At 40.7% G+C, this 23791-nt stretch overlaps 1 protein-coding gene across 1 annotated transcript in view; it reads right to left on the bottom strand.

Moving 5' to 3' along the window:
- LOC139369957 (inositol-pentakisphosphate 2-kinase-like) overlaps positions 1-23287 on the bottom strand; it is a 36653-nt gene extending 13366 nt beyond the window's left edge. The window contains exons 1-7 of the mRNA XM_071109241.1: positions 23003-23287; positions 22552-22611; positions 21562-21657; positions 21062-21128; positions 19468-19592; positions 15127-15216; positions 12869-12927 (exon numbers count right to left, since the gene is read on the bottom strand). Coding sequence (XP_070965342.1) covers positions 12869-12927; positions 15127-15216; positions 19468-19592; positions 21062-21128; positions 21562-21657; positions 22552-22611; positions 23003-23083 — 578 coding nt within the window. The 5' untranslated portion in view covers positions 23084-23287. The remainder of the gene's footprint in view (positions 1-12868; positions 12928-15126; positions 15217-19467; positions 19593-21061; positions 21129-21561; positions 21658-22551; positions 22612-23002) is intronic.
- Between the last annotated feature and the right edge of the window lie 504 nt (positions 23288-23791).

Below are 23791 nucleotides of genomic sequence, written 5' to 3'. Positions count from 1 at the left end.
CTCAGTGGATATGACCTGGTCTATTAAACCACTCAGTGGATATGACCTGGTCTATTAAACCACTCAGTGTATATGACCTGGTCTATTAAACCCCTCAGTGTATATGACCTGGTCTATTAAACCACTCAGTGGATATGACCTGGTCTATTAAACCACTCAGTGAATATGACCTGGTCTATTAAACCCCTCAGTGGATATGACCTGGTCTATTAAACCCCTCAGTGTATATGACCTGGTCTATTAAACCCCTCAGTGGATATGACCTGGTCTATTAAACCACTCAGTGGGTATGAATATGACCTGGTCTATTAAACCACTCAGTGGATATGAATATGACCTGGTCTATTAAACCACTCAGTGGATATGACCTGGTCTATTAAACCACTCAGTGAATATGACCTGGTCTATTAAACCCCTCAGTGAATATGAATATGACCTGGTCTATTAAACCACTCAGTGAATATGACCTGGTCTATTAAACCACTCAGTGAATATGAATATGACCTGGTCTATTAAACCACTCAGTGAATATGACCTGGTCTATTAAACCACTCAGTGAATATGACCTGGTCTATTAAACCCCTCAGTTGATATGAATATGACCTGGTCTATTAAACCACTCAGTGTATATGACCTGGTCTATTAAACCCCTCAGTTGATATGAATATGACCTGGTCTATTAAACCACTCAGTGTATATGACCTGGTCTATTAAACCACTCAGTGTATATGACCTGGTCTATTAAACCACTCAGTGGATATGACCTGGTCTATTAAACCACTCAGTGGATATGACCTGGTCTATTAAACCCCTCAGTGGATATGAATATGACCTGTTCTATTAAACCACTCAGTGTATATGAATATGACCTGGTCTATTAAACCACTCAGTGTATATGACCTGGTCTATTAAACCACTCAGTGGATATGACCTGGTCTATTAAACCACTCAGTGAATATGACCTGGTCTATTAAACCCCTCAGTGAATATGAATATGACCTGGTCTATTAAACCACTCAGTGAATATGACCTGGTCTATTAAACCACTCAGTGAATATGAATATGACCTGGTCTATTAAACCACTCAGTGAATATGACCTGGTCTATTAAACCACTCAGTGAATATGACCTGGTCTATTAAACCCCTCAGTTGATATGAATATGACCTGGTCTATTAAACCACTCAGTGTATATGACCTGGTCTATTAAACCACTCAGTGGATATGACCTGGTCTATTAAACCACTCAGTGTATATGACCTGGTCTATTAAACCACTCAGTGTATATGACCTGGTCTATTAAACCACTCAGTGTATATGACCTGGTCTATTAAACCACTCAGTGGATATGACCTGGTCTATTAAACCACTCAGTGGATATGACCTGGTCTATTAAACCCCTCAGTGGATATGAATATGACCTGGTCTATTAAACCACCAAGTGGATATGACCTGTTCTATTAAACCACTCAGTGTATATGAATATGACCTGGTCTATTAAACCACTCAGTGTATATGACCTGGTCTATTAAACCACTCAGTGTATATGACCTGGTCTATTAAACCACTCAGTGGATATGACCTGTTCTATTAAACCACTCAGTGTATATGAATATGACCTGGTCTATTAAACCACTCAGTGGATATGACCTGGTCTATTAAACCACTCAGTGTATATGACCTGGTCTATTAAACCACTCAGTGTATATGACCTGGTCTATTAAACCACTCAGTGTATATGACCTGGTCTATTAAACCACTCAGTGGATATGACCTGGTCTATTAAACCCCTCAGTGTATATGACCTGGTCTATTAAACCACTCAGTGTATATGACCTGTTCTATTAAACCACTCAGTGTATATGACCTGTTCTATTAAACCACTCAGTGTATATGACCTGTTCTATTAAACCACTCAGTGTATATGACCTGGTCTATTAAACCACTCAGTGTATATGACCTGTTCTATTAAACCACTCAGTGTATATGACCTGGTCTATTAAACCACTCAGTGTATATGACCTGGTCTATTAAACCACTCAGTGGATATGACCTGGTCTATTAAACCTCTCAGTGGATATGAATATGACCTGGTCTATTAAACCACTCAGTGGATATGACCTGGTCTATTAAACCACTCAATGTATATGACCTGGTCTATTAAACCACTCAGTGAATATGACCTGGTCTATTAAACCACTCAGTGGATATGACCTGTTCTATTAAACCCCTCAGTGGATATGACCTGTTCTATTAAACCACTCAGTGAATATGACCGGTTCTATTAAACCACTCAGTGGATATGACCTGTTCTATTAAACCCCTCAGTGGATATGACCTGTTCTATTAAACCCCTCAGTGGATATGACCTGGTCTATTAAACCACTCAGTGAATAAGACCTGGTCTATTAAACCACTCAGTGGATATGACCTGTTCTATTAAACCCCTCAGTGGATATGAATATGACCTGGTCTATTAAACCCCTCAGTGGATATGACCTGGTCTATTAAACCACTCAGTGGATATGACCTGGTCTATTAAACCACTCAGTGGATATGACCTGGTCTATTAAACCACTCAGTGGATATGACCTGGTCTATTAAACCACTCAGTGGATATGACCTGTTCTATTAAACCACTCAGTGTATATGACCTGGTCTATTAAACCCCTCAGTGTATATGACCTGTTCTATTAAACCCCTCAGTGTATATGACCTGGTCTATTAAACCACTCAGTGTATATGACCTGGTCTATTAAACCACTCAGTGGATATGACCTGGTCTATTAAACCACTCAGTGGATATGAATATGACCTGGTCTATTAAACCACTCAGTGGATATGACCTGGTCTATTAAACCACTCAATGTATATGACCTGGTCTATTAAACCACTCAGTGAATATGACCTGGTCTATTAAACCACTCAGTGGATATGACCTGTTCTATTAAACCCCTCAGTGGATATGACCTGTTCTATTAAACCACTCAGTGAATATGACCGGTTCTATTAAACCACTCAGTGGATATGACCTGTTCTATTAAACCCCTCAGTGGATATGACCTGTTCTATTAAACCCCTCAGTGGATATGACCTGGTCTATTAAACCACTCAGTGAATAAGACCTGGTCTATTAAACCACTCAGTGGATATGACCTGTTCTATTAAACCCCTCAGTGGATATGAATATGACCTGGTCTATTAAACCCCTCAGTGGATATGACCTGGTCTATTAAACCACTCAGTGGATATGACCTGGTCTATTAAACCACTCAGTGGATATGACCTGGTCTATTAAACCACTCAGTGGATATGACCTGGTCTATTAAACCACTCAGTGGATATGACCTGGTCTATTAAACCCCTCAGTGTATATGACCTGGTCTATTAAACCCCTCAGTGTATATGACCTGGTCTATTAAACCCCTCAGTGTATATGACCTGGTCTATTAAACCACTCAGTGTATATGACCTGGTCTATTAAACCACTCAGTGTATATGGATATGACCTGGTCTATTAAACCACTCAGTGAATATGACCTGGTCTATTAAACCACTCAGTGGATATGACCTGGTCTATTAAACCACTCAGTGGATATGACCTGGTCTATTAAACCCCTCAGTGTATATGACCTGGTCTATTAAACCCCTCAGTGTATATGACCTGGTCTATTAAACCCCTCAGTGTATATGACCTGGTCTATTAAACCCCTCAGTGTATATGACCTGGTCTATTAAACCACTCAGTGTATATGGATATGACCTGGCCTATTAAACCACTCAGTGAATATGAATATGACCTGGTCTATTAAACCACTCAGTGGATATGACCTGGTCTATTAAACCACTCAGTGAATATGACCTGGTCTATTAAACCCCTCAGTGGATATGACCTGGTCTATTAAACCCCTCAGTGTATATGACCTGGTCTATTAAACCCCTCAGTGGATATGACCTGGTCTATTAAACCACTCAGTGGGTATGAATATGACCTGGTCTATTAAACCACTCAGTGGATATGAATATGACCTGGTCTATTAAACCACTCAGTGGATATGACCTGGTCTATTAAACCACTCAGTGAATATGACCTGGTCTATTAAACCCCTCAGTGAATATGAATATGACCTGGTCTATTAAACCACTCAGTGAATATGACCTGGTCTATTAAACCACTCAGTGAATATGACCTGGTCTATTAAACCACTCAGTGAATATGACCTGGTCTATTAAACCACTCAGTGAATATGACCTGGTCTATTAAACCACTCAGTGAATATGACCTGGTCTATTAAACCCCTCAGTTGATATGAATATGACCTGGTCTATTAAACCACTCAGTGTATATGACCTGGTCTATTAAACCACTCAGTGGATATGACCTGGTCTATTAAACCACTCAGTGTATATGACCTGGTCTATTAAACCACTCAGTGGATATGACCTGGTCTATTAAACCACTCAGTGTATATGACCTGGTCTATTAAACCACTCAGTGGATATGAATATGACCTGGTCTATTAAACCACTCAGTGTATATGAATATGACCTGGTCTATTAAACCACTCAGTGAATATGACCTGGTCTATTAAACCACTCAGTGAATATGACCTGGTCTATTAAACCACTCAGTTGATATGAATATGACCTGGTCTATTAAACCCCTCAGTTGATATGAATATGACCTGGTCTATTAAACCACTCAGTGGATATGACCTGGTCTATTAAACCACTCAGTGAATATGACCTGGTCTATTAAACCCCTCAGTGGATATGGATATGACCTGGTCTATTAAACCACTCAGTGGATATGACCTGGTCTATTAAACCACTCAGTGGATATGACCTGGTCTATTAAACCACTCAGTGGGTATGACCTGGTCTATTAAACCCCTCAGTGGATATGGTCTATTAAACCACTCAGTGTATATGACCTATTAAACCACTCAGTGGATATGACCTGGTCTATTAAACCACTCAGTGTATATGATATGACCTGGTCTATTAAACCCCTCAGTGAATATGACCTCAGTGTCTATTAAACCACTCAGTGAATATGACCTGGTCTATTAAACCACTCAGTGAATATGACCTGGTCTATTAAACCACTCAATGAATATGACCTGGTCTATTAAACCCCTCAGTTGATATGACCTGGTCTATTAAACCACTCAGTGAATATGACCTGGTCTATTAAACCACTGGTCTATTAAACCCCTGTGTATATGACCTGGTCTATTAAACCACTCAGTGGGTATGAATATGACCTGGTCTATTAAACCACTCAGTGGATATGAATATGACCTGGTCTATTAAACCACTCAGTGGATATGACCTGGTCTATTAAACCACTCAGTGGATATGACCTGGTCTATTAAACCACTCAGTGGATATGACCTGGTCTATTAAACCACTCAGTGAATATGACCTGGTCTATTAAACCTGGTCTATTAAACCACTCAGTGAATATGATATGACCTGGTCTATTAAACCACTCAGACCTGGTCTATTAAACCACTCAGTGAATATGACCTGGTCTATTAAACCCCTCAGTTGATATGAATATGACCTGGTCTATTAAACCACTCAGTGTATATGACCTGGTCTATTAAACCACTCAGTGGATATGACCTGGTCTATTAAACCACTCAGTGTATATGACCTGGTCTATTAAACCACTCAGTGGATATGACCTGGTCTATTAAACCACTCAGTGTATATGACCTGGTCTATTAAACCACTCAGTGGATATGAATATGACCTGGTCTATTAAACCACTCAGTGTATATGAATATGACCTGGTCTATTAAACCACTCAGTGAATATGACCTGGTCTATTAAACCACTCAGTGAATATGACCTGGTCTATTAAACCACTCAGTTGATATGAATATGACCTGGTCTATTAAACCCCTCAGTTGATATGAATATGACCTGGTCTATTAAACCACTCAGTGGATATGACCTGGTCTATTAAACCACTCAGTGAATATGACCTGGTCTATTAAACCCCTCAGTGGATATGGATATGACCTGGTCTATTAAACCACTCAGTGGATATGACCTGGTCTATTAAACCCCTCAGTGGATATGACCTGGTCTATTAAACCACTCAGTGGATATGACCTGGTCTATTAAACCACTCAGTGTATATGACCTGGTCTATTAAACCACTCAGTGAATATGACCTGGTCTATTAAACCACTCAGTGGATATGAATATGACCTTGTCTATTAAACCACTCAGTGTATATGAATATGACCTGGTCTATTAAACCACTCAGTGTATATGACCTGGTCTATTAAACCACTCAGTGGATATGAATATGACCTGGTCTATTAAACCACTCAGTGTATATGACCTGGTCTATTAAACCACTCAGTGGATATGACCTGGTCTATTAAACCCCTCAGTGGATATGACCTGGTCTATTAAACCACTCAGTGGATATGACCTGGTCTATTAAACCACTCAGTGGATATGACCTGGTCTATTAAACCACTCAGTGGATATGACCTGGTCTATTAAACCACTCAGTGTATATGACCTGGTCTATTAAACCCCTCAGTGTATATGACCTGGTCTATTAAACCACTCAATGAATATGACCTGGTCTATTAAACCCCTCAGTTGATATGACCTGGTCTATTAAACCACTCAGTGAATATGACCTGGTCTATTAAACCCCTCAGTGTATATGACCTGGTCTATTAAACCCCTCAGTGTATATGACCTGGTCTATTAAACCACTCAGTGGGTATGAATATGACCTGGTCTATTAAACCACTCAGTGGATATGAATATGACCTGGTCTATTAAACCACTCAGTGGATATGACCTGGTCTATTAAACCACTCAGTGGATATGACCTGGTCTATTAAACCACTCAGTGGATATGACCTGGTCTATTAAACCACTCAGTGAATATGACCTGGTCTATTAAACCACTCAGTGAATATGACCTGGTCTATTAAACCACTCAGTGAATATGAATATGACCTGGTCTATTAAACCACTCAGTGAATATGACCTGGTCTATTAAACCACTCAGTGAATATGACCTGGTCTATTAAACCCCTCAGTTGATATGAATATGACCTGGTCTATTAAACCACTCAGTGTATATGACCTGGTCTATTAAACCACTCAGTGGATATGACCTGGTCTATTAAACCACTCAGTGTATATGACCTGGTCTATTAAACCACTCAGTGGATATGACCTGGTCTATTAAACCACTCAGTGTATATGACCTGGTCTATTAAACCACTCAGTGTATATGACCTGGTCTATTAAACCACTCAGTGGATATGAATATGACCTGGTCTATTAAACCACTCAGTGTATATGAATATGACCTGGTCTATTAAACCACTCAGTGAATATGACCTGGTCTATTAAACCACTCAGTGAATATGACCTGGTCTATTAAACCACTCAGTTGATATGAATATGACCTGGTCTATTAAACCCCTCAGTTGATATGAATATGACCTGGTCTATTAAACCACTCAGTGGATATGACCTGGTCTATTAAACCACTCAGTGAATATGACCTGGTCTATTAAACCCCTCAGTGGATATGACCTGGTCTATTAAACCCCTCAGTGGATATGACCTGGTCTATTAAACCACTCAGTGTATATGACCTGGTCTATTAAACCACTCAGTGGATATGACCTGGTCTATTAAACCACTCAGTGTATATGACCTGGTCTATTAAACCACTCAGTGGATATGACCTGGTCTATTAAACCACTCAGTGGATATGACCTGGTCTATTAAACCACTCAGTGAATATGACCTGGTCTATTAAACCACTCAGTGAATATGAATATGACCTGGTCTATTAAACCACTCAGTGTATATGAATATGACCTGGTCTATTAAACCACTCAGTGTATATGACCTGGTCTATTAAACCACTCAGTGTATATGACCTGGTCTATTAAACCACTCAGTGGATATGACCTGGTCTATTAAACCACTCAGTGTATATGAATATGACCTGGTCTATTAAACCCCTCAGTGAATATGACCTGGTCTATTAAACCACTCAGTGAATATGACCTGGTCTATTAAACCACTCAGTGAATATGACCTGGTCTATTAAACCCCTCAGTTGATATGAATATGACCTGGTCTATTAAACCACTCAGTGTATATGACCTGGTCTATTAAACCACTCAGTGGATATGACCTGGTCTATTAAACCACTCAGTGTATATGACCTGGTCTATTAAACCACTCAGTGGATATGACCTGGTCTATTAAACCACTCAGTGTATATGACCTGGTCTATTAAACCACTCAGTGGATATGAATATGACCTGGTCTATTAAACCACTCAGTGTATATGAATATGACCTGGTCTATTAAACCACTCAGTGAATATGACCTGGTCTATTAAACCACTCAGTGAATATGACCTGGTCTATTAAACCACTCAGTTGATATGAATATGACCTGGTCTATTAAACCCCTCAGTTGATATGAATATGACCTGGTCTATTAAACCACTCAGTGGATATGACCTGGTCTATTAAACCACTCAGTGAATATGACCTGGTCTATTAAACCCCTCAGTGGATATGGATATGACCTGGTCTATTAAACCACTCAGTGGATATGACCTGGTCTATTAAACCCCTCAGTGGATATGACCTGGTCTATTAAACCACTCAGTGGATATGACCTGGTCTATTAAACCACTCAGTGTATATGACCTGGTCTATTAAACCACTCAGTGAATATGACCTGGTCTATTAAACCACTCAGTGGATATGAATATGACCTTGTCTATTAAACCACTCAGTGTATATGAATATGACCTGGTCTATTAAACCACTCAGTGTATATGACCTGGTCTATTAAACCACTCAGTGGATATGAATATGACCTGGTCTATTAAACCACTCAGTGTATATGACCTGGTCTATTAAACCACTCAGTGGATATGACCTGGTCTATTAAACCCCTCAGTGGATATGACCTGGTCTATTAAACCACTCAGTGGATATGACCTGGTCTATTAAACCACTCAGTGGATATGACCTGGTCTATTAAACCACTCAGTGGATATGACCTGGTCTATTAAACCACTCAGTGTATATGACCTGGTCTATTAAACCCCTCAGTGTATATGACCTGGTCTATTAAACCACTCAATGAATATGACCTGGTCTATTAAACCCCTCAGTTGATATGACCTGGTCTATTAAACCACTCAGTGAATATGACCTGGTCTATTAAACCCCTCAGTGTATATGACCTGGTCTATTAAACCCCTCAGTGTATATGACCTGGTCTATTAAACCACTCAGTGGGTATGAATATGACCTGGTCTATTAAACCACTCAGTGGATATGAATATGACCTGGTCTATTAAACCACTCAGTGGATATGACCTGGTCTATTAAACCACTCAGTGGATATGACCTGGTCTATTAAACCACTCAGTGGATATGACCTGGTCTATTAAACCACTCAGTGAATATGACCTGGTCTATTAAACCACTCAGTGAATATGACCTGGTCTATTAAACCACTCAGTGAATATGAATATGACCTGGTCTATTAAACCACTCAGTGAATATGACCTGGTCTATTAAACCACTCAGTGAATATGACCTGGTCTATTAAACCCCTCAGTTGATATGAATATGACCTGGTCTATTAAACCACTCAGTGTATATGACCTGGTCTATTAAACCACTCAGTGGATATGACCTGGTCTATTAAACCACTCAGTGTATATGACCTGGTCTATTAAACCACTCAGTGGATATGACCTGGTCTATTAAACCACTCAGTGTATATGACCTGGTCTATTAAACCACTCAGTGTATATGACCTGGTCTATTAAACCACTCAGTGGATATGAATATGACCTGGTCTATTAAACCACTCAGTGTATATGAATATGACCTGGTCTATTAAACCACTCAGTGAATATGACCTGGTCTATTAAACCACTCAGTGAATATGACCTGGTCTATTAAACCACTCAGTTGATATGAATATGACCTGGTCTATTAAACCCCTCAGTTGATATGAATATGACCTGGTCTATTAAACCACTCAGTGGATATGACCTGGTCTATTAAACCACTCAGTGAATATGACCTGGTCTATTAAACCCCTCAGTGGATATGACCTGGTCTATTAAACCCCTCAGTGGATATGACCTGGTCTATTAAACCACTCAGTGTATATGACCTGGTCTATTAAACCACTCAGTGGATATGACCTGGTCTATTAAACCACTCAGTGTATATGACCTGGTCTATTAAACCACTCAGTGGATATGACCTGGTCTATTAAACCACTCAGTGGATATGACCTGGTCTATTAAACCACTCAGTGAATATGACCTGGTCTATTAAACCACTCAGTGAATATGAATATGACCTGGTCTATTAAACCACTCAGTGTATATGAATATGACCTGGTCTATTAAACCACTCAGTGTATATGACCTGGTCTATTAAACCACTCAGTGGATATGAATATGACCTGGTCTATTAAACCACTCAGTGTATATGACCTGGTCTATTAAACCACTCAGTGGATATGAATATGACCTGGTCTATTAAACCACTCAGTGTATATGACCTGGTCTATTAAACCCCTCAGTGGATATGAATATGACCTGGTCTATTAAACCACTCAGTGGATATGAATATGACCTGGTCTATTAAACCACTCAGTGAATATGACCTGGTCTATTAAACCACTCAGTGGATATGACCTGGTCTATTAAACCACTCAGTGAATATGACCTGGTCTATTAAACCACTCAGTGTATATGACCTGGTCTATTAAACCACTCAGTGGATATGACCTGGTCTATTAAACCACTCAGTGGATATGACCTGGTCTATTAAACCCCTCAGTGGATATGACCTGGTCTATTAAACCACTCAGTGGATATGAATATGACCTGGTCTATTAAACCACTCAGTGTATATGACCTGGTCTATTAAACCCCTCAGTGTATATGACCTGGTCTATTAAACCACTCAGTGGATATGACCTGGTCTATTAAACCACTCAGTGGATATGACCTGGTCTATTAAACCACTCAGTGGATATGACCTGGTCTATTAAACCACTCAGTGGATATGACCTGGTCTATTAAACCACTCAGTGAATATGACCTGGTCTATTAAACCACTCATGAAGACCATACAACCATCACAAGACAAACAGCCAGCGAGGCTCCTTGACTGTCACTTGCTCTATCTGCACGCTGCTACCACAGATCAGACCTAGACTACTACACATCTCTATAGTACCAGAGCACCACCAGAGAGGAATACGCTACTAGAAAACATTTGGCTCCCCTAAATATCTTTTGTCAATGACTCAACATTGTCAGTCTATGGATAGTCTACGGATAGTCTACGGATAGTCTATGGAAAAACGTAGACTGTTACTTTCTTACTTCACTCATTTCAGTCTAACTTTTCGCCGACGTGGTTCCGGACCTTTTTGTTGTTGTTGTCGGGACAAGAGGCTAAAAATCTGTCCTGTTATCTGAAGGACAAGAGGCTAAAATCTGTCCTGTTATCTGAAGGACAAGAGGCTAAAAATCTGTCCTGTTATCTGAAGGACAAGAGGCTAAAAATCTGTCCTGTTATCTGAAGGACAAGAGGCTAAAAATCTGTCCTGTTATCTGAAGGACAAGAGGCTAAAATCTGTCCTGTTATCTGAAGGACAAGAGGCTACAAATCTGTCCTGTTATCTGAAGGACAAGAGGCTAAAAATCTGTCCTGTTATCTGAAGGACAAGAGGCTAAAAATCTGTCCTGTTATCTGAAGGACAAGTGGCTAAAAATCTGTCCTGTTATCTGAAGGACAAGTGGCTAAAAATCTGTCCTGTTATCTGAAGGACAAGAGGCTAAAAATCTGTCCTGTTATCTGAAGGACAAGTGGCTAAAAATCTGTCCTGTTATCTGAAGGACAAGTGGCTAAAAATCTGTCCTGTTATCTGAAGGACAAGAGGCTAAAAATCTGTCCTGTTATCTGAAGGACAAGTGGCTAAAAATCTGTCCTGTTATCTGAAGGACAAGAAGCTAAAAATCTGTCCTGTTATCTGAAGGACAAGAGGCTAAAAATCTGTCCTGTTATCTGAAGGACAAGAGGCTAAAAATCTGTCCTGTTATCTGAAGGACAAGTGGCTAAAAATCTGTCCTGTTATCTGAAGGACAAGAGGCTAAAAATCTGTCCTGTTATCTGAAGGACAAGAGGCTAAAAATCTGTCCTGTTATCTGAAGGACAAGAGGCTAAAATCTGTCCTGTTATCTGAAGGACAAGAGGCTAAAAATCTGTCCTGTTATCTGAAGGACAAGAAGCTAAAAATCTGTCCTGTTATCTGAAGGACAAGAGGCTAAAATCTGTCCTGTTATCTGAAGGACAAGAGGCTAAAATCTGTCCTGTTATCTGAAGGACAAGAGGCTAAAATCTGTCCTGTTATCTGAAGGACAAGAGGCTAAAATCTGTCCTGTTATCTGAAGGACAAGAGGCTAAAAATCTGTCCTGTTATCTGAAGGACAAGAGGCTAAAATCTGTCCTGTTATCTGAAGGACAAGAGGCTAAAATCTGTCCTGTTATCTGAAGGACAAGAGGCTAAAATCTGTCCTGTTATCTGAAGGACAAGTGGCTAAAATCTGTCCTGTTATCTGAAGGACAAGAGGCTAAAATCTGTCCTGTTATCTGAAGGACAAGAGGCTAAAAATCTGTCCTGTTATCTGAAGGACAAGAGGCTAAAAAAGTTCAATATCAAGCCCTCCACTGTTACTTACCCTGAGAACAGGTCCAAGGGACAGTGATAACTGGGGGGGGGGGGTGAAGGGTACTGTTACTTACCCTGAGAACAGGTCCAAGGGACAGTACCGGCTCAGCCGTTTCCACTTTCCATTGGCTAACTGTTTATTTAGAGAGAAGACCACAACAGTCAGTCAATCTGTCTCCATCAGGTGCAATTCTACAATCCCACCACCAGGGGGCAGATACCGATTACACCAGAACAGTCAACTTTCACAACAAATGCCTACTAGAATATTTCAAACCCATTTCTATTGTTTGGTGTAGTCAAAACAAGCGGTAACATTAAACATATGCAAATTAATAGATTTAATTTGTAACAGACATGTTTAGCAGATGTTATTGTGGGTGTAGAGAAATGCTTGTGTTCCTAGCTTCAACAGTGCAGTAATATGTAACAATTCACAACATATACAGTGCCTTGCGAAAGTATTCGGCCCCCTTGAACTTTGCAACCTTTTGCCACATTTCAGGCTTCAATCATAAAGATATAAAACTGTATTTTTTTGTGAAGAATCAACAACAAGTGGGACACAATCATGAAGTGGAACGACATTTATTGGATATTTCAAACTTTTTTAACAAATCAAAAACTGAAAAATTGGGCGTGCAAAATTATTCAGCCCCTTTACTTTCAGTGCAGCAAACTCTCTCCAGAAGTTCAGTGAGGATCTCTGAATGATCCAATGTTGACCTAAATGACTAATGATGATAAATACAATCCACCTGTGTGTAATCAAGTCTCCGTATAAATGCACCTGCACTATGATAGTCTCAGAGGCCCGTTAAAAGCGCAGAGAGCATCATGAAGAACAAGGAACACACCAGACAGGTCCGAGATACTGTTGTGAAGAAGTTTAAAGCCGGATTTGGATACAAAAAGATTTCCCAAGCTTTAAACATCCCAAGGAGCACTGTGCAAGCGATAATATTGAAGTGGAAGGAATATCAGACCACTGCAAATCTACCAAGACCTGGCCGTCCCTCTAAACTTTCAGCTCATACAAGGAGAAGACTGATCAGAGATGCAGCCAAGAGGCCCATGATCACTCTGGATGAACTGCAGAGATCTACAGCTGAGGTGGGAGACTCTGTCCATAGGACAACAATCAGTCGTATATTGCACAAATCTGGCCTTTATGGAAGAGTGGCAAGAAGAAAGCCATTTCTTAAAGATATCCATAAAAAGTGTTGTTTAAAGTTTGCCACAAGCCACCTGGGAGACACACCAAACATGTGGAAGAAGGTGCTCTGGTCAGATGAAACCAAAATTGAACTTTTTGGCAACAATGCAAAACGTTATGTTTGGCGTAAAAGCAACACCCTGAACACACCATCCCCACTGTCAACCATGGTGGTGGCAGCATCATGGTTTGGGCCTGCTTTTCTTCAGCAGGGACAGGGAAGATGGTTAAAATTGATGGGAAGATGGATGGAGCCAAATACAGGACCATTCTGGAAGAAAACCTGATGGAGTCTGCAAAAGACCTGAGACTGGGACGGAGATTTGTCTTCCAACAAGACAATGATCCAAAACATAAAGCAAAATCTACAATGGAATGGTTCAAAAATAAACATATCCAGGTGTTAGAATGGCCAAGTCAAAGTCCAGACCTGAATCCAATCGAGAATCTGTGGAAAGAACTGAAAACTGCTGTTCACAAATGCTCTCCATCCAACCTCACTGAGCTCGAGCTGTTTTGCAAGGAGGAATGGGAAAAAATGTCAGTCTCTCGATGTGCAAAACTGATAGAGACGTACCCCAAGCGACTTACAGCTGTAATCGCAGCAAAAGGTGGCGCTACAAAGTATTAACTTAAGGGGGCTGAATCATTTTGCACGCCCAATTTTTCAGTTTTTGATTTGTTAAAAAAGTTTGAAATATCCAATAAATGTCGTTCCACTTCATGATTGTGTCCCACTTGTTGTTGATTCTTCACAAAAAAATACAGTTTTATATCTTTATGTTTGAAGCCTGAAATGTGGCAAAAGGTCGCAAAGTTCAAGGGGGCCGAATACTTTCGCAAGGCACTGTACACACAAGTCTAAATGTATAAATATTAGGATGAGCTATGTCTGAGTGGCATTGACTAGAATACAGTAGAATGTAGAATATACATATGAAATGAGTAAAGCAGTATGTCAACATTAAAGTGACCAGTGGTTCCATGTCGTTCCATGTAGATTATCTTGTTCTATTCATTCATTAAAATGTACATGTAATTTCTACTGATGAAGAACCCTCAACCAGTAGTACAACAGGTTCTTCCAGTTTCATTTCCAAAACAATATCAACTCGCCTTGAAATGTTGATGCATACAAAACCGGCACACCTTCCTCTTGACGTCTTTCGTAATGTGTCTAGAGGCTGGTAGAAATCCACATTTGGGCTGTAAAACACAAGACAAGAGTGAATAAACAAAAGTGAGTCAGCCAAACGGTGGCTGGTGGATGAGTTGATTTGATTAATCGTTTTCCAAAAAAAAACGTCTCTTTTCAAGCTCAACACAATCATCCATTTCTTATGACTTCCAAACCCACGCTCCCAGACCCACCCTTCCCTTATAGCCTGTTCTCAGTAACCCAGGGCCGTACCTACTCATTATACTTGGAGTATCATCAGGTATGTCTTTCAAATACTCTGTCAAGTTCGTTTATCCAGGAAATATCAATTGATTTGAGAACCAGTTCTGTGTTTTGACTCGCTGATCAGTAAAATCCTACTTTTAAAATTACTGTTGTTAATGGCATTTTCAGTCAGCCATTGTGTGGCTATGAAGTGAGGAGAGCTGGTCATTCATAACAGAAACAAAATCCTCTGATCTCATGTTAACAACAAACCACCTCATCTATAGACCTTAATATCCCTATATAGAGAGGAGAAACACCTCACCTATAGACATTAATATATCAGAGGACAGACACCTCACCCAAGACACAATATGCCGTGCCTTATACCTTAAAGTAAATCAGACCGCTTGACGTTTCACATTTTGTTAAGTTACATCGGGCCGTTGTCCTGTTGGAAGGTGAACCTTCACCCCAGTCGGAGGTCCTGAGTGCTCTGGAGCAGGTTCTCATCAAGGATCTCTCTGTACTTGGCTCCGTTCTTTCCCTCGATCCTGACTTGCCTCCCAGTCGCTGAACAACATCCTCCACACAGCGTGATGCTGCCAACACCGTAAGGATGGTGCCAGGTTTCCTCCAGATGTGACGCTTGGCATTCAGGACAAAGAGTTCAATCTTTGCCATATGGCATGTGAAGGCCAAACTCCAAGCGGGCGTTCACGTGCATTTTACTTAAGAGTTGCTTGTGTCTGGCCACTCTAGCAAAAATGCAGAATTGCTCATTAAAAGGAATAATTGACTTGCCTACTTAAAGGTTAAATCAAAAATTTAAAACATTGGTGTTGTTGCAGAGATTGTTGTCCTTCTGGAAGGTTCTCCCATCTCCACAGAGGAACTCTGGAGCTCTGTCAGTCTCCATCGGGTTCTTGGTCACCTCCCTGACCAAGGCCCTTCTCCCCCCGATTGCTCAGTTTGGCCGGGTGGCCAGCTCTAGGAAGAGTCTTGGTGGTTTGAAACTTCTTCCATTTAAGAATGATGGAGGCCACTGTGTTCTTGGGGACCTTCAATGCTGCAGAAATGTTTTGGTACCCTTCCCAGGATCTGTGCCTCGACACAATCCTGTCTTAGAGCTCAACGGACAATTCCTTCAACCTCATGCCTTGGTTTTTGCTCTGACATGCACTGTCAACTGTGGGATGTTATATAGACAGATGTGTGCCTTTCCAAATCATGTCCAATCAATTGAATTTACCACAAGTGGACTCCAATCAAGTTGTAGAAACATCTCAAGGATGATCAATGGAAACAGGATGCACCTGATCTCAATTTCAAGTCTCATAGCAAAGGGTCTGAATACTTATGTAAATAAGGTAATTCTGTTTTTAATCAATTTTGCAAAAATGTCCCAATGTCATTACTTTTTTTACATTTTATTTAACAAGGGAAGTCAGAACAAATTCTTATTTTCAATGTCGGCCTAGGAACAGTGGGTTAACTGCCTGTTCAAGGGCAGAAGTTGAGTTGAAGACAGAGTTGTACCTTGTCAGCTCGGGGGTTTGAACTTGCAACCTTCCGGTTACTAGTCCAACGCTCTAACCACTAGACTACCCTGCCAAAATAAATTGTGTGTAGACTTTTTTTAATATAACAAAATGTGGGAAAAAAATCAAGGGGCACAGAATAAGCTCGAGGAAAAACTAAAGAAATGGAGGAACTTATTCAAGAATGTGTAAAATAAAGTGAACTGGATGGAAGATGGGGAAAGAAAACGCACCAAATTATTTTTCAAATCGTCAACAGAAATTCTACTGAAAAAAGAAAAGTGTATTGAAACCTGTTACAAATGGAGTCATGATTCACCCAACGATACTTTGAACGAGGGAGTACCTTAAGCATTTGTTTTCATTTCAGTCTCCAACTCCACTAACAGAAGCAAATTGTATGGATTTCATTTTGTCAGAACAAGAATAGGACTGATGAGTTTCAGAAGAATGTTCTTTGTTCCTGGCCATTTTTGAGCCTGTAATCATAACCCACAAATGCTGATGCTCCAGATACTCAACAAGTCTAAAGAAGGCCAGTTTTATTGCTTCTTTAATCAGAACAACTGTTTTCAGCTGTGCTAACATAATTGCAAAAGGGTTTTCTAATGATCAATTAGCCTTTTAAAATGATAAACTTGGATTAGCTAACACAATGTGCCATTGGAACACAGGAGTGATGGTTGCTGATAATGGGCCTCTGTACACCTATGTAGATATTCCATTAAAGATCAGCCGTTTCTAGCTACAATAGTAATTTACAACATTTACAATGTCTACCCTGTATTTCTGATCAATTTAATGTTATTTTAATGGACAAATAGTGATTGTTTCAATAAATAAGGACATTTCTAAGTGATCCCAAACTTTTGAACGGTAGTGTACCAATTTCATCTAAGGACCAAAAAATTTACAGCCATATAAATGACAAAATAGTTGGGAAGAGACTGATGTACCGATTCCATGGGACACGGTTTATGAAACGCAAAACCACACCGGATTCAAAACTTCAAAACGTTTTATTTAAATGACTATACAAAATTCTTGCAATCAATATATGGGATGGGAGGGGTTGAATGGAGCTGAAGGGACTGGATGGTGTTGAGAGACAGATGGGAGGGGTTGAATGGAGCTGAAGGGACTGGATGGTGTTGAGAGACAGATGGGAGGGGTTGAATGGAGCTGAAGGGACTGGATGGTGTTGAGAGACAGATGGGAGGGGTTGAATGGAGCTGAAGGGACTGGATGGTGTTGAGAGACAGATGGGAGGTGTTGAATGGAGCTGAAGGGACTGGATGGTGTTGAGAGACAGATGGGAGGGGTTGAATGGAGCTGAAGGGACTGGATGGTGTTGAGAGACAGATGGGAGGGGTTGAATGGAGCTGAAGGGACTGGATGGTGTTGAGAGATAGATGGGAGGGGTTGAATGGAGCTGAAGGGACTGGATGGTGTTGAGAGACAGATGGGAGGGGTTGAATGGAGCTGAAGGAGGGGACTGGATGGTGTTGAGAGACAGATGGGAGGGGTTGAATGGAGCAGAATGGTGGGGCAAATAATAAATGTAAAACATACAGATCTGTAAAATGTATATAGTTTCAGAAATTGTGAAATAGCACAGTTAAAAATAGAAACTGGACATCAGAAATAGAGGAAGGTCTAAAAACAAACAAAATATAATTACTGTAAAATAGAATGTGTCTGTAAAATGTGTATAAGATGTATAAACTGAAGGTAGAAGCCTAGGTGTTATTGTTCATTAGTTTACTCCAATTGGGGGAAGGGTGGTAGGGTTTGTGGGGAATAATAAAGGTATATTCAAAAAATAAAATTAAGTTTATATTCACACACCAAAACTATATTGGGGATTGGAAATGATGCAGACAATTACATTTGATAGAAGCAACATTCGAGCCACAATATTAAAGCTGATCCACCCCCTGAAAATCAAAAACAAGAGGCAAAGGGGAAGGAATACTCGGCGAAGGTTGTGTTTGATAGAGATAGTTACAACACTGTGTAATATATATATATATATATATATATATATATATATATATATATATACACACACACACACACACACATAATGACATTTGAAATGTCTTTACTCTTTAGGAAACTTCTGTGAGTGTACTGTTCAGTTTATTTCACTTTTGAGTATTATCAACTTCACCTGGTTTTGGCAACGGTATCATATGTTTCCCAATACAGCCACCTGGGTTGAATTGATAGACATACACAGTTCCCACCGACTCATTCCAGGGTTTTTCTTTATTTCTACTATTTTCTACATTGTAGAATAAATAGTGAAGACATGAGAACTATGTAAGTGTTAATTTGAGATTTTTCAAAAGAGCCACCCTTTGCCTTTATATGCCAGCTTTGCACACTCTGGGCATTCTCTCAACCAGCTTCACCTGGAATGCTTTTCCAAGAGTCTTGAAGTAGAGGACCTGTACCTAACACTCTACACAGAGAGGACTGATACGGTACCTTATTCTCTATACAGACACTAGAGGACTGCGACTGTACCTTAATCTCTATACAGAGAGGAGGTCTGTGTTCTCTGCAGCAGCAGCAGGAGGAGAGCTGGGTGAGGTTAGGCAGACACAAGGCACATCCACTCAACGTATCCATCACTTTGTCACAGCGAGACTCTGCCATGACATGGAACACACAGACAGATGGGTTGTTATAACACATTCATAACACACGGGCTTTGGCGACGACATTCTATAAACACAAATGTACAGTCAGAGACATTAGGGGCGGGTTTACCAGACTCCCATTTAGCCTGGCTGTGGACAAAAAAAGTAAACTCAATGGAGAATGTCATTTCCTCCTCCCCGTGTTGTGGATTATGTCATTTCCTCCTCCCCGTGTTGTGGAATATGTCATTTCCTCCTCCCCGTGTTGTGGAATATGTCATTTCCTCCTCCCCGTGTTGTGGAATATGTCATTTCCTCCTCCCCGTGTTGTGGATTATGTCATTTCCTCCTCCCCGTGTTGTGGAATAAGTGTGCGTCCCAAATAGCACCCTATTTCCTTCATCGTACACTGCTTTTGATTGAATGAGCCAGAGGAAAAGACTGCCTCCTTTGCGACTGTAGAACATAGAGCTGAAACCTCCACACTATAGACATACGCATAGTCATCAGCTGAAAAAACATTCTACAGTCGCAAAGGAGGCAGTCCTTTCTTTTGGCTCCTTCAATCAAAAAACTGTGTACTATGAAGGAAATAAGGTTCTGTTTTGGGACGCAGACTGTTTCCACAACACAGTGGAGGAGGAAATGACATATTCCACAACACAGTGGAGGAGAAAATGACATATTCCACAACACAGTGGAGGAGGAAGTGACATATTCCACAACACAGTGGAGGAGAAAATGACATATTCCACAACACAGTGGAGGAGGAAGTGACATATTCCACAACACAGTGGAGGAGAAAATGACATATTCCACAACACAGTGGAGGAGGAAATGACATATTCCACAACACAGTGGAGGAGGAAATGACATATTCCACAACACAGTGGAGGAGGAAATGACATATTCCACAACACAGTGGAGGAGGAAATGACATATTCCACAACACAGTGGAGGAGGAAATGACATATTCCACAACACAGTGGAGGAGGAAGTGACATATTCCACAACACAGTGGAGGAGAAAATGACATATTCCACAACACAGTGGAGGAGGAAATGACATATTCCACAACACAGTGGAGGAGGAAATGACATATTCCACAACACAGTGGAGGAGGAAATGACATATTCCACAACACAGTGGAGGAGGAAATGACATATTCCACAACACAGTGGAGGAGGAAGTGACATATTCCACAACACAGTGGAGGAGGAAATGACATATTCCACAACACAGTGGAGGAGGAAATGACCTATTCCACAACACAGTGGAGGAGGAAATGACCTATTCCACAACACAGTGGAGGAGGAAATGACATATTCCACAACACAGTGGAGGAGGAAATGACATATTCCACAACACAGTGGAGGAGGAAATGACATATTCCACAACACAGTGGAGGAGGAAATGACATTTCATGATAAAACCTGAAATATGTCAAACCGTGATAATAAAGTAAAGAAAACAAGTACCTGGCCTTTCCTGCTGGACCTTCAATGACAGCTGGCGGACAAAGTCTAATGGGAGCTTCACAGCCTCCTGCAACAAGATGGAATAACTGATTAATTAATCTATATCATGAACCTATATCAGGGAAAATAAGAACTGACGATAACCTCAAGTTTAAACTATTTGACTGCCATATGAAACTAATAAAGTACTTCCATTTCAACAAACAGCTACCACGCCAGGCTAGCGGCGTGACACCGCTGCGCCAGGCTAACGGCGTGACACCGCTACCACAGGCTAACGGCGTGACACCGCTACCACGCTAACGGCGTGACACCGCTACCACGCTAACGGCGTGGCGTGACGTGACACCACTACCATGCTAATGGCATTACATGACACCGCTATCATGCTAATGGAATTACATGACATGACACCACTACCATGCTAATGGCATTACAGGAGTCGGTTAACAAGTGGGGGAAAAGGCAACATGCTGTTTGCAACAATATGGTTATCTTACTCCATTGTGGACAAATTTCTCCCCCAGCAGTGGCTTCATGACATTTTGACTATAGTCAACTATGTTCTGTATGTGGCGGAAAGCTTGATCTGTTGTCTGGAAGAGAAGAAACAGACCGTCAAGAGAAATTAGGTTGATGTGACATCCCGAGTGAGTTCATTTTTCTATGGATGATGCATACTTGTGTTTGCGGCTTCGCTTGCTTGGTTGATACAAGCAGTCAATGAAAGCCTTTAACTCCAAGTTGGACCTTCGGGCCTTGTTAAGATAAATATCTCGGATGGGGTGGCAGGGTAGCCTAGTGGTTAGAGCATTGGACTTGTAGCCGGAAGGTTGCAAATTCAAACCCCCGAGCTGACAAGGTACAAATCTGTCGTTCTGCCCCTGAACAAGGCAGTTAACCCACTGTTCCTAGGCCGTCATTGAAAATAAGAATTTGTTCTTAACTGACTTGCCTGGTTAAATAAAGGTAAAATAAAAAATTTAAAAAAAAAAATAAAAATCAGCTTCCCTTTCCCCATTAGAGGATGAAATGTAAAACTGACCCAGGATCAGCGTCTAGGGCCAACTTCACCCTAGCCTGGCTCCCACCCGTGCTTATTTCCAAAACCCAAATGTATATCAAATTCCTTAGAAATTATCACAAGGAGTTTATTCATTTATTTATCCAACCTTTAACTAGGAAAATCAGTTATGAACAAATTATTTTCACCCTGGCCAAACCCGGACAACACTGGGCCAATTGTGCGCAGCCCTACGGGACTCCCATCCACGGCCAGATGTGATACAGCCTGGATTCGAACCAGGGACTGCAGTGTCTTAGACCACTGCGCCACTCGGGAGCCCAATTGAGTTGTTGATTAACCATAAACACACTAAATGTTTCCCAGAATAAACCAGTCCACGACATACATTTGTTACCATGCAAGTTACGGTTGGAATGTTTATCAACTAACAAGTCTACATACTAATGGGACAACTTTTACTAACCTTAGGTGAGTTTTCAGCATCTTCTGTAGAATACTTCAGTAGCCGAAGGACTCTGGCGTGCTGGATAGGAAAGAGAGAGTTGTTAGATACAACAACATTGTGAATCTTATTTATAAATACGGTGGAGTAAAAATGTATTCGCTGAAACCCACTTGATAACTCAGCAAGGTTAGATAGATAACTAGCTCGTTTGACTTCCAAGGCATCAAAGACATGCAGCTAAGTTGAGTTGGATGGCTAGCTTGTCAGCTAAGTTAGCAACTGGTGTGGAAAAGTACAAGAATTAGATGACTTCTAGGGAAACTATCTGGTAGCAAATAAAGCAAACAATATTTAACTTTCCACTGTTAGACATGGACGGCGCCAGACAACTTGGCCAGCTAGCTATTAGCTATAAGCGTACTAATGTTAGCTAGTTAGCTGCATATGCTACTGTTGCTAACTAGCTCACCTGAACATGAGAAACCACTAGGCTTTTGTTGCCCTCGCCGTGGTATTTCCAGTCGTTCTCGTCCATTTTATCCAGTTCCATAACACAACTGTGCGATGTACTAAAATGTATCTCTGTATAAACTCTAATAACTTTCCAAGGCCAACACACCACAAGTTCCGATGCTGAAACAATTAATTCAGCTACTGACACCAAGACAGTGACACCACAGATGGTTAATTACTTTACAAAAAAAAAAAAAAAGATTTGCTGCAACGACCGCTTTCTGGAGGAAGTCCCGCCCACAGACGTCTTCTTCTTCTTTGGTGAGGTTTAACGGCGGGTTCATTACCGCCCCCAAAGTAAGTATAGTACATTACACTTAGTGATACAACATGGTATAGGAGAGCCGGATTGATTTTTTTACATGAATGCAATAAAAATATACATTTATTTTTAATTACCCTTCCAACTAACCCTATACTCATTAAATCCCATCACCTTATTCTACTACTTTAACCCGATCTGATCATACCCCAGGCCAATGACCTAAGAGGACGGGCCACCACTCAACACACCCTGTAAATCATCTGAAGTCAAATTTCATACTCCCAAGTACTTCTCTGCAGCTGCCACCACATCATCCATTTTCTGTGACTTACGTTCAACCTCTGCGGTACAGTTGATAACCATTGCTATGAACACAATGCAGTAAGCCAACCTTACTGAGGCCCTCAGTTCTGGAACAAATTTTATATTCACAGGGATCCTCTCAGAATACCTCACCGTTGATCCATCCTCCTCTACTTT

The sequence above is a fragment of the Oncorhynchus clarkii genome, chromosome 17, assembly GCF_045791955.1.
Source record: "Oncorhynchus clarkii lewisi isolate Uvic-CL-2024 chromosome 17, UVic_Ocla_1.0, whole genome shotgun sequence".
NCBI lineage: Eukaryota > Metazoa > Chordata > Actinopteri > Salmoniformes > Salmonidae > Oncorhynchus > Oncorhynchus clarkii.
This window is presented reverse-complemented; position numbering and strand designations above follow the sequence as displayed.